Source organism: Actinia tenebrosa, unplaced genomic scaffold, assembly GCF_029948245.1.
Source record: "Actinia tenebrosa isolate PJP-AT-01 unplaced genomic scaffold, QUT_ActTen_1.0 PGA_scaffold3__52_contigs__length_22856419, whole genome shotgun sequence".
NCBI classification, from domain to species: Eukaryota; Metazoa; Cnidaria; class Anthozoa; order Actiniaria; family Actiniidae; genus Actinia; species Actinia tenebrosa.
This window is the reverse complement of record NW_028292580.1, coordinates 15350075-15362767: the sequence shown is the minus strand read 5'-3', so window position 1 is coordinate 15362767 and position 12693 is coordinate 15350075. Positions and strand designations below refer to the sequence as shown.

Genomic DNA, 12693 nt, shown 5'->3' with positions numbered 1-12693 from the left:
AAATCTAGCTAAAAGAAAAAACAACAACAAAAAACAACCACCTCACGTAGCTTAATCAAAACAACAAAGCTGAAAAAATAACCTTGAAAAATGCGATCACTTCATTTCATGATCATTTCAGTTCTAGGTATTTTTAATATTCTGATATTGGACGTGCAGTCTGTTATTTCAATCAAATGATATGGACTAAACAAACAACCGTCAAGCTTGCGTACATATGTATACCTTTCATATGCAAATTGATTTTTTGGTCTAAAATCCTGGAATATAACACGTCAAATCCCAGTTGAACACCTTAGTGCCTGTATAACTACTACAGCCTAATTAACCCTTGGCAAACATCGGTCAGATGTATTTTTGGGCTACCATCTAGGTTTACAAGCCGTTTCGTTTTTACTCTCAAGAAAGCTCTTTGCCTTAACGCTTTGTGCTTTCGCGCAATCGACGCACTTAAGTTCATTACGCCAAAAAAACGTATATTGAAATACTTTCTCTTAACATGAGGTAAGATGAAAATGTCTTTTGTTGATCAAGGAATTCGAAATGACATGATTAATTTTCGATATCTTTTGGTAGAGATTGGAAAAGGAAAATGGTTGGTATATATTCCACGGTCTTTTTTAATGCCCCAAACAAATTCTCGTTACGTTGCAAAACAAGTAGTGTAAATGAAAACTTGAAATCCAATTTGATGAAGGCAATTAAAAATTTAGTGCAATGCTATTCTTTTTTACTTACATATGTGTAAAGTTGCTGTGCTCAATTACTGAAAAGTGAAGGAGCGAAGCTTATGAGAATCCAGAAGATTTGTTGAAGTTATTTCAATAAATGGATGAGACGGGGGTGTAATATTGGCTTCAAATTGTTATTGGAATTAATGTTCTAATCAATATAAGGCTGAATAAAAGTTGAAAACGAATATATTAAAATCAAGAGGCCTTATCATATAAATTGAATATTTTCCAGAACGGACAGGCTTGCATCTAGGCTCAAATATAGAGAAAAGAATGGAGGAAAAAAAAAAGGATTTTGGCTGCGAAAAAGTGGTCTAATTTTTTGTTCTTTTCCCACACAGGAACTGACGCCGAAAATTTTGAATAAAAATTAATTTGGCCACCCGTTTCAATAACAGGAAGCCAGTATATCGCAACAAGGTGGAAAGGCCAGACACTGAAAAAAAAAAAACCCTGGATTTTTCAAATGGGTTTCATCATATTTATTTGACCTGGTTTATCGTCAAAAAAAAAAAAAAAAAAAAAAAAAAAAAAAAAAAAAAAAAAAAAAAACGAACGAGATTATTCAAAACAATCACAAAATCGAGAAGTAATTCTTGTTCATTATTTCCAGATGTCAAAAATATCGAAAAACTGCACGGTGTTAGAAGACGTAATTGAAAAAGGAAACGATTAACTTCACGTGTTAAGTCAAGGCAGCAATCAAAATTAAGTGCCCAGTCGAGTTCATCGGAAATCAATCTAGCATTCAATCTTGTCGCGACTACAGAACCGCTTTGCCAGTTATGGATGCTACTAAGTTAATGTACCTCATAGCATTGGTAAATGCTTTCCTGTTTTTTGGGAATCGTGCCGTTACTCAGGTTATCGCGGGCTCTAACTTTACTGGCGATGATTCTATAAACAAAGTATCGTATCATAAATCAACACTAAGGTCAAGTGATGCAATGAAGCCAAGTCCAGTATCCGCGCCATCAGATCGTTTTGAAAATATTTTAGCAGGACACCGATATAGAGAAACAAAACGCTTATTGGCGAACACATAAACTATGAATGGGATAGAATCTATTATGGGAGCCGCAACTTGGATGACAAAGCTGGCTGAAGACACTGCCTTTTCTCCATCTACAAGAGCAACAGTCTCAACAAGACTAACAACCGCATCGAACAGCAAAAGTGTTGAGATTGCACCTTCTGAATCGTTCAACCAAGGATTTCAAATGAAATCGACGTCACTGTCAGAATCAGTTCTAGGAATGACATTCAACATCGCTACAGTGGTCCAGACTTCAAGGAAAACTCAAGCACTTTGGAATTCACTGCCAACAATTTCAATCCTCGATGTAAGAGGCTCCGCAACTCTTGAAAAAATAAATTCGACGCCTTCGTCGATATTTGTCAACGCATCTCTGCCAAGCAATACTTCTTCTTTTGATAATGCAACAGAACCCTACCGAAGACCTGTAGATGATTATTCAATAGTATTCTACTCAATTGCGTTCATAGCTGGGATCACAGGGAACGTTTTTGTCCTCGTGGATGCCTTTAAAACCCAAAAGAAACTCAAAACGAACGAGATGCTACTGATCCATTTGTGTTTGGTCAACGTCTTCATACTGTCAACACTCACCCCAATGGTATTTTTAATGAAGATTCGAATATCCAGCTCTTGTCATGTCATCTTTAGCTTGACTATCTTATACCAGTACGGTATTGTGTATACTCTGACAGCCATTTCCATACAGCACCACAGGGCGATAGCTTGCCCCTTCAGTCCTAAGCCATCTGGCAAGAGGATAGCATTTACTATTGTTGCTATTTGGGTGGTTTCAATTTTCCAAGTGTTACCTATGGTACTCACTGAAGACTTCCTTCCACGAGGATGCTTAATTGGCACAAACAAACAGCTAAAAATTGTAAGGAGAAAGATTTATTACTCGTTGCTAACATTCACGCAATACCTGCTTCCGTTTTTCCTCATAGTCATGTACTACACCAAGCTCTCGGTCTTTCTGAAAAAAGCAAGGCTGGATATAGAAAGACGGACCGATTCAACACATGAAGTTCAGTCACCTCGAAAAAAGAGAAACCAAAGGGTAGTCATGGTGATAGTAGCCATGGTAGCAACTTTTGCTGTCAGTATGCTTCCACAACATATTCAATTTTTACTGACGGAGTTTGTATTGGAGAAGACATTTCCTTATGGTATTGCTGTGTTTACATTCTATCCAGTTGTTATCAAAGCGTGTCTTGATCCTCTAATTTATGGTGCCGTTGGCAGAAAACTGAAATCATGTAGCTGTTGCAGTCGACCAACAAATTCCACTCAGAATGATCGCGTTAACTAAACGACAATTAAGTGACAGCTACCAGAATGAATTTTCGCATAAAAAATGAGCGCGCGTTCTGATTGGTTAGCCAGCGTGTCATCATGGGCTAGATGTTATACACCGCCGGGACTTGATCAACCCTGATCAGCGTATTTTACGAACTGACAGTTTCGTCAAACCATTGACTAACTTGTTTTGTTTCCGGTATGTAGAAATAGTCAGCAACTGGCTCGCGCACATATACAGCGTTAACCGTTAAATTTCTGAGACCGAGTTTGTGGTTGATGAGCGGCTTCAAGATGATACGACGAGTATTCATTGCAGCTGATTTGTGCAACATGCCATGCTAAAAAAAATTTTGGACTTGAAACCACGCTGCTATTACACTCTTTAGCTACATCCTAAAAAACATTTCTTGCATCGTGTAACCGTAATGAAAAATTTGGAAGACACCCGCAACGAAACACTGAACAACATCAATCCAACGAGTACTAGTCAATGGTTATACTGCAAACTAAATATGATGTTTCATCAACTAAAAGAAGAAGATTACACCTACTATCTACCCTGTTTATTAAAATTTATATGTTACACTGTTTCCGACTTAACTTATTCCATTTCCAGTCAAGATGAAGTCAATTAAATATGATTACATCACTATGAAATCGTAAGAATTTAAAATTATGACAAAATATTTTAACAAGTACAAATTTTGTAAGCGCTACATTTGAATTGAAATCGACGCGCACGGGGAAAGGATAAAATGGTAGGTAACCGTGTTAAGATAAATGAATTAGTCAAAACATCTGACAAGTAACATGGGTGCTGGTTTCTGGTCCGGTAGAAACTTATAAGCAATACCTATGATGTGAAAGTATAATAGCTAAAATGCCAAAAATAGCTTGAATATAAGCTTAAAGTTATCTATAAATCTATAAAATTTAGAGTTCTCGGATATTACAGTGATTCAGAATCATACAAAAAAAAGCGTTTCATAACATTTTCGTAAACACACACTTTTCAAAGGCACTTGACTATGGATTGAAATCAAAACGCCTTGATTCAGTAAGCTATTCAGTTTGTTGATTGGAACTGACTTGTCTATTGTTGTCAGTCGCCTATCGGAGTTTCGATCAAAAACCATTCCGGCAACCGGAGGACAGTCAAAACATCGCGGGAGTTCCCCATTGAAAATTGAAATGCCCCAGATAGTTCTACAGTTATCTAGGCTTTTAGCTTTTTTTTTTTTTTTTTTTTTTTTTAGGTAATATCACTAAACTTTCCAAAGCGGAAGACATATTTCATACAAATGACGTCACATAGCGTTTAATTCACAAGGTATTCATTTCTTGCGAAGTCAAATCATCTAATAATGACTACCAATTGTCAAAATGCTCCCTTTACTATCTTATTATTATTTTTTCGTTCCCTCATAAGGAAAGGAACAGCACTGAAAATCGATAGCGAGCAAAGCATTTTGGTCATGGTAGTCAAATAATCGTAACATACCGAATGGGTATTCGCGTCTTAAAGTTGCGCGTCTCTGTTGAATCCCACCGTCTAATGTTACATGACAAATAATGATCTTCCCTTTTCTATTATCCGTCACCTGAAAATTTCGTATCTTCATGAAGTCGTGTTGTTGCCTAAAGAATTAAGTGCTTGAACTTCTTTAAGTTCTTGCATCTTCTTCGCTTTAAGTTTATCAACGACTTTCTCTAGTCCGACCAGTTTAACGAATTGGGTATCATCAGTATTGGGCAAAAATCCATCTTGGACAGTTCTGTTCGTTTCGCTCAGCTTGCTTCTGTATTGGTCTAACCGTGCCTTTTTAGGTGGCAATGGAACAGCAAATGGGCTGTCCCTCTTGCTTGTTGCACCCTCGGAATTTGAGCTTTCGACTGGCGGAGCTCTCACATCGTCGATTTCTTTTTGCCTCTTTTGTTTCAACCGATCAATGGCTTCTTCTTGTTTCTTAAGCAGTTCTTTCAGTTTTTGAATTCTAGCCTCATGGGGGCTAAGCCCAGTATCAATAGACTCTACACTAGGCTCGGCATCTTCAGAAGGACTCGGCGCTGATGTCGGTATCTCGCTAGAAGACTTCTCAGCTGTTGGACCTTTCTCTGTGGGTTTTTGTGTAGAAACCTTTGTCGATGCTATTGTAGTACTACTAGCATTCAGTACTGTTGCTGCCTTTTTTGTATTCAAGTTCACCACAGTGGGACTTGCTGTTTGGGTCACTATAGGGACTTTCGGTTGTTGATTCACCACGGTTGTCGTTACTGGTTTTGGAATGATTCTCACCAGCTGAGTGTTTGATACAATGCTTCCATTATTTGAAGTTATAATAGGAACTGGACTTTGTGAAGGGACAGTGGTAGTGGGTTGTCCTGCCACTTTTCGATCCGGAATTAAAATCCGATATGTTTTCCCATCACCCGCGCCCTGGTTTTCAAATAGATATAAAACCTGTGTTCCGGGTTTAGCCCCTTGAGTGGACGCAGTATTGGGCACCATGAAAACTTTTGGTATGTTCACACCTCCTCCCTTGGCAGAAACTACTTGAGTAACAGGAATATTAGACGCAGAAACTCCTGTTTTTGATACCACAACATAACGTGGAGCGTTTCCGGTGTTGACGGAAGGTGTTGAAGCAACCATTTGTTGTACTGGCGCAGGCGCAATGTTTATAGGTCGTGCTGACCACATTTGAGAATTACCAGGAGCTGACACAACTGGTGTCACTACTACTGGCGCGTGCGTCGTGCTGGCAACAGTAGTTGTCGGAGTTAGACTGACATTAGTTAACGTAGTGTTTGGACTAATGCTTTTTATTAACTTTGCAAGCGGTGAACTTGAACTTAACACCGAGGACGACAATGCACTTTCAGAACTGGTATTTGGTGTGCGTACAGGAAAGGTAGCCTGACCTGGTGCATTTTTAACATTGAGGAACTGAACCGTGTTATCTAAGTTCACTACTTTTGGTTGACTGGTAGAGGTTGCTGGGATAGATTGGGTTTGGTACACTGGTGCTGCAATTCCAGTAACAGAGCTTCCTACTTGGGTATTTGGCTGAGAGTTAATCTTATGAGCAGCGCTTCGTGTCATCATTACAGGGGCTTGGCTAGTGCCTTCCTTACCCACAGTAGTCGTTGAACTGTTGATAGTATTGTTATTTTGAGGGCCGAAGCTCATAATCTGGCTAAACGCCATAGTCGATTGAGACAACGAGGCTTGTGTTTTATTGTCTTCTATTTTTGGTCTTGGAAGAATCAATTTCCCTTTCCCCACGTAATAAGGAGCATTGTTTCTATCTGGACCTGTTTTATTGTCAACGGCTGGTTTTGGCTTACTAGCAGCAAGCGGTCTGAAGAGACGAGGAGAAACGTTACCCCCATTACGTGTAGGAGAACCACCCGTAGCAAGACTTACCGAAGGAGGCGAATCTTTTCGTGACGTCATTTCCGTTGACTCTTTTCCCGGTGATTTTTGGGAATCTGACGATTCGGAGGAAGCCAGGGAAAATACTGACGTAATAAGAGGAAATCCTTCTTCGCTTTCATCCATGTCATCTTCTGGAATCATGGGGATTGGCAGGGTGCCATTGCTTTTATTGATCGTTTCCATAGTTGAAGTTTCTTTGCTAGAAGAAAAGAAATAATTGCGTGATTGAGAGTTATACATATATTTTTTAAAAAAAAAGGTTAGGAGAAGCCCCGGGGAGCATTAACTCTCTTCATCAATTTTTACGTTGAATGATTGCCTAGTACGATTGCTGAACGACCACGCGTCAAACATAACATATGATTTTTACGTATTAAAAAAACTATAATGTGTCATCCATAGATTATGATTGTTACGTATAAATATCCAATAATACTTTGAACACCATAATTCGCATTACTCTAATAAAAGATTGATGACCGACCACGCGCCAATCATAAATCACGATTGTTACGTATAAATATCCCATAATGCCTTGAGTTAATCATAATGCTCTAAGTGTCAGACGCATAAATGTCAGGCATAAGTAAAACCAAAATAATAATATTATTAATGTATGATTATCATTATTATTATCATTATATTTTGAGATATAAAGAAACCAAAAGTTAACTGTCAAAATGATTTGTTTTCCAAAAACCGAAAATTCTTAGTTATACTATCATGATAAAAATAGCGTTCGATTCAAGGTTATATTATTTTTTTGACAGAAAAATATTATTATTATTATTATATTTTGAGATATTAAGAAACCAAAAGTTAACTGTCAAAATGATTTGCTTCCGAAAAACCGAAAATTCTTAGTTATACTATTATGATAAAAATAGCGCTCGATTCAAGGTTATATTATATTTTTTATAGAAAAATACTCTTGAAACAAACAACGAAATCAAAGGTAAGAAATTCAAAACTTGCCTGCCCAAGGCAAAAACTTAACCGTGTAAAATGTTTACTGAAAAAATAGAAAACATCTTTTTACAAGACCAAAAAAAAATATGCCCTTAACAAAGCATATAATTTACTTATTTTTCATTTAGACTGCGAGCTAAGTCCCTCTATTTCTCTTGGTCACTGTCCGTCTGTCTGTCCGTGTCGATTGGTCGAGGAAGATTGGTTACGAGTAAAAGGTCCCTTGGGGAGGGGGCTTTGACTCGTAACCAATCTTCCTCGACCAATCGACACGGACAGACAGACGGACAGTGACAGTGACCAAGAGAAATAGAGGGACTTAGCTCGCAGTCTATTTTTCATTCTGAAAGGCGATAAAATGTATAGATATGATTTCCGGTTTTTCTTGTCAAGGTACTTCCGGCTGGATTGAGACAACCGCGGTATCGATTTTCACATTATCACTGTCAACATTCTGTAAACTCAATAAGCCATATTTATAATAGTCATAAATCCACTTTTCCGGCGTGCAGTTTTACAATAGCCATGATTCGCGGAAATTTTATTAATTTATCCAGCAAAAATAAACGCCTCTCAACACTTTACCAGGCTCCACACGACAATCACGTGATATAACTTCTACGCATGCTCAATAAATTATAGGATATCTTATGAAAAAACCAACGCACAGCCAAATAATTATTTTATTCTAGAAAACGAAAATATCTCATATTAAATCGCACATTTTTATGTAATTTAAAGGAGAAAAATACATTAATAAAGAAAAAAATTGACTGTTGTAATTGTTTAAAGACAATGAGCTAATACATATATATATATATATATTTAAATATCAAGAAACAAAAAACGACATTGCTGACGGAACTCAATCGACTCTCAGCCAAACACTGAGTAGTTGATTTGTCTAGTTCTACTGAAGTTTCGGAATCCATGCAGTTTGTACATAAGGAAATGCTTTTTGGAATAGCCTACAACAGATCCCCATTGGACAGACTGGAGTCAGAATTTATTGTTAAACATACTTTACATATCGTGTAGTTTACCCTTCGACGACTACTGACACTTACAAAAACAAAAACTTACGTATACAAAATAAGAATATGCCTCTTTATTCCTTAACTAACTAACTAGAATATCCTATAAAGTACTATTATTAAAATATATTTTACATTATTCTAAAACCTTTACAGCACAAATTTATACATAATACCGCTTATGTGCAATCACTTGGTTCTGGGATTCGAGTCGTAAGCTAGGGTTACTGTAAATATTTTAGCGATAATTTAACCAACAACGCTTCCAAAGAGAAGTATGCAAATATATATCAAGAATAACGCACCTGGGAATCATTTCAGCTTGTAGTTTCGCATCACTGGAAACAGCATCATCTTGAGTTTTCTTGGTGCAGCTCATAATCACCTTCAAAATAGATTGGCCGTCGTAACGCATCAATTATAATAACAGAATTACTACAAGATGAGCTTGCTTGAAGATATCGTACACTGCCAACGTGTCGAGTCCTGAATGAAGGAACTTGTTTCAGATACTTTTTATTGGGTTAGAAAGAGTGCAACGACAATGAACCATCTTTACAACGAATTTATCAAGTTCAAAGGATCCAATGAAGCAGTGAGCAAACACAACACATGTCACGCTGAACGCCAAAATATTCCCTCGGTGCCTCCCTGTAAATACCTGTCCACGATTCAAGATACTTCTTGTCGGGCCTCAATTATTTCTTATTGAGTTTAGCAAGCTTCAAAACCATTTATATTTCTCTAAATAAGCTTCTTCAAATGCTTAAAGATCTACACGATTGTTTCTACGCATGCTAAATCCAATCTCGACATTTGCAATTCAATATTAGCTGTTCAGCGGTTCTCTGGTGTCAATCAGAGGACAAAAGCTTATGTTAATACTCGTTCCTGATTGGTTTAAGCCAACTAACGTCAGCCAATGACAAGATTTGTTTACAAATTCGAGTTTGTGCCTCGCCTAATAATTTGAATATGACCTCTCTCACACGAAACTCAAATAAATGTATAAATCACTTCAGAAAAATCTAATGTTTTTTGGGTCATCGTAAATGAATCGTAAATGCAACGGTAATATGCATCGACGAAATTCTTTATTTTCGTAGAATCCATCAATAAATAAATAAAAGCAAAACAGAAACTACAAAAGTTGATAAAACCTTTTACAGGCTATTGGCTGAGTACAAAAGAAAAAATTTGAATAGGATTGACAATGAATTTTGAATATTCATCTAAGATTCCCTCGTTTTCACGATTCTCTTTGTTACTGGTGAATAATACAACTCTCTCCGAGTCAGAACTAATAATATATATATATATTTAGTATAAACCTACTTATGGTCTATCACATATCCTTCGCTTTAATTGGCTAAGCCACTAGTGTTCTATTAGTGATAGACCACTAAAAGCGAAAATTAGTCGTTTTGAAAACAAGAACAACAGAAACAACAACAACAAAACTCGATAAATATAAAAATAATTTCCAACTAAAATTATATATACATTATTAGTATTCCTTTCTTTGATCTATATCAGTAGGTTCATACTAAAACGGTTAGACCTCTTGCCCTGCTCATGGTGTACGAGACCTAAAGGCCCGTTTACACAGGCGATTCTTTTGGTGATTTGCAGCTCGATTTCCACATCGATTCTTGTGGCGACTCACGTGCGATCATAAATCGCTCGTGTAAACTACCGTCGATTTAGATTTTATAAATTCACATCGCCGATGAATCGCCACTATTTTGAACATTTTCAAATTTTTCGGCGATTTTTTCTGCAAGAATCGCAGTGGAAATGGCGCTGCATATCGCCGAAAAAATCGCCTGTGTAAACGGGTCTTAATACGGCCTAATAGACTTTCGGGGCTCTACCCAAAATATCACACCGAACGCAAAAAATCAACAACAGGCAGCCAAAGCTCTCTGGTAGTGAAAGCGCTTAAAAAAATCACTAACCTTAGTAGGTGTCTTTATTTAAAAAAACAACAACCAATGAAGACGTCAACTAAGGCTAGTAAATCTCAATTATTCTTAAATTTTTATACAAAATACGTTCCATTCTATCTTGTGATACAGCTCTAAAAAAGAGCTGGGCTGCCTGTGTAATAACGAGTTCAAAATGTTTGTCATACAATCTGCTTGCAACTCTGTTTGCCAAAACGATTGAGACTGGGGACAAGTTTTTCTGATTCACATAGGGTTGTCCGTTGTAATGTCGATTGCCGTTCTCAATTTCATTATTAAATCCATTTTTTGACATTTATAAGATTTATTGACTTTTTATGGCTTTGCAAGTTCAAAGAACCAGGTCCCAGTCCCATAGTTTAAAATACTTATTTTACCTGTTCTTCATTGTCATGCAATTGTGATTCTAACTTTCCCTCAGGCCAGGTGTTCCGTTGATCAGAGCACGTGCACAATACTTCATTATCTCAGGGAGCTGCTGGTGGTAACGCTGACTGGCTAATTTCAGTTTGAAAGACATCGTTTCGAATTCTTTACGCACTGTTATACACTGAATGCAATAGGCCGTCTGCATGAAGGCGTCATTTTACTACCACTACCAAAATGCTTGGCGAATTTTCTTTCTCATTCAAATTCGTATTTCCTCATGAGAATAGTAAGACAATATTTGCTAATTAACTGAACCAAAGAAAGTGTGTGTGGGAGTCTGGTACTGGTAGTAAATGACGCTTTAGTGCTAGTGACCTATAGCCCGAATGTTCTATAAATAAATTTCAGGCTTGATTGCGAGGCTTTATTCGTATGCCGGTAACGAAACAAAAAAAAACACAAAAATTAGATAAAAAATATAACGAAACAACGACGAGAAGAAGAACATTATGCATGAATGGGCATTCTGTAAGGGGAAAAAACGAACGCCGTTATTATAATAACAATGAGATTAGAATTTTAATATTCAATAAGACAAGATTAATGAAAATCGATGGAACCAGACATAGGGAATTTAGAAAAGATTCTTAGTTGATTATTAACATATGGTCATTCTATTAAAACAATAATGATAAAAGGGTAAATTTTAGACCGTGAAAAGATGAAAAAACTTACTGACGTTTCGGACGCTAGTCCTTCGTCGGAGTAATTAAGCAATTAAGCAATAATTAACAATCATTCGCCAAGGCAAAGTGAATATCAGGGAATAATAACCGAAACGAAGATGAGGTCATTATTCCCGATATTCACTGAGCCTGAGGTGAATAATTGTATAAATACACAGATAATTCTTTCCAAAAAAAAGATGATAAAAGACACATTTTTTTCCGGTAACAGCAACAAAGCGGCTGGCCGCCATTTTGGATTATCGCTGGAGGTCATTATCGTGTGATAGTGTGAGTTCCTCGACCAATCAGCGCGCGAGATTTTCAATAATCAACTGTGTATTTATACTAAGACATGCATGATAGATTTAAAGGACGTTAGATGGTGCTGCTGAGGGGCGAGCTGTTCGTTCATGGCGGGCTTAAATTTGCCATTTGTCTCGTTTATTTCACATATATATTTTTACTAAATATGCTCATCGGTTTATTTTTGTTACATGTCTTTGTCTAGTCATTGGCTTATATACTTTTGTTGGGCTATACATGATTTCTAAGGCTAATCCCTCGAATCCCATAAATACTGAAAGAAATTTGTGTTTCTTGTGGGCGTTTGGAATACTGTATATAATTATACATTTATATGTAATGTTTTGTAAACAGTGTGATCACTAACACGGGGGCAAGCTTCAAAGTGAAACAAGCCTATTCTACTCACTATTGATTTAATTTGAACGCGCTTGCCTTTATCCTTCTTAGCTTGGCTTCAATAGGCAGTATGCAGCATTCAGTTTTCAACCTTTTTTGAAATAGCTGTAGTTCGTTATAATCAGTTTTTTGATAAACCAGACGGCATACGTAATGCTGAAACCATGATAGCAGCGGCTAGCATCAGTAAGCGAAAGATTTAGGCCTAGAGCAAACGTCGAGCTTTCCAGGCACCGAACTCATTAAAAACAATGGATATCAGGTGATAATGGGGCGGCATTCTTTGATGTAATTAAGTTCGGTGCATGGAAAGTTCGACGTTTGCCCTAGGCCTAAGACAATGGTACAGCTCTTATCCAGTTCCTTCAGAGCACAAAACAAAGTTATGAGAGAGAAGTTGGCGCTACTGACTT

At 37.1% G+C, this 12693-nt stretch overlaps 1 protein-coding gene across 1 annotated transcript; it reads right to left on the bottom strand.

Moving 5' to 3' along the window:
• Positions 1-4294: 4294 nt before the first annotated feature.
• Positions 4295-9320, bottom strand: LOC116294493 (uncharacterized). The gene is made up of 2 exons (XM_031702113.2): positions 8820-9320; positions 4295-6710 (listed from the first exon to the last, which is right to left on the bottom strand). Exons 1-2 carry the CDS (start codon positions 8927-8929, stop codon positions 4691-4693), a joined length of 2130 nt encoding a protein of 709 aa, XP_031557973.2. The 5' UTR covers positions 8930-9320; the 3' UTR covers positions 4295-4690.
• Positions 9321-12693: the final 3373 nt, after the last annotated feature.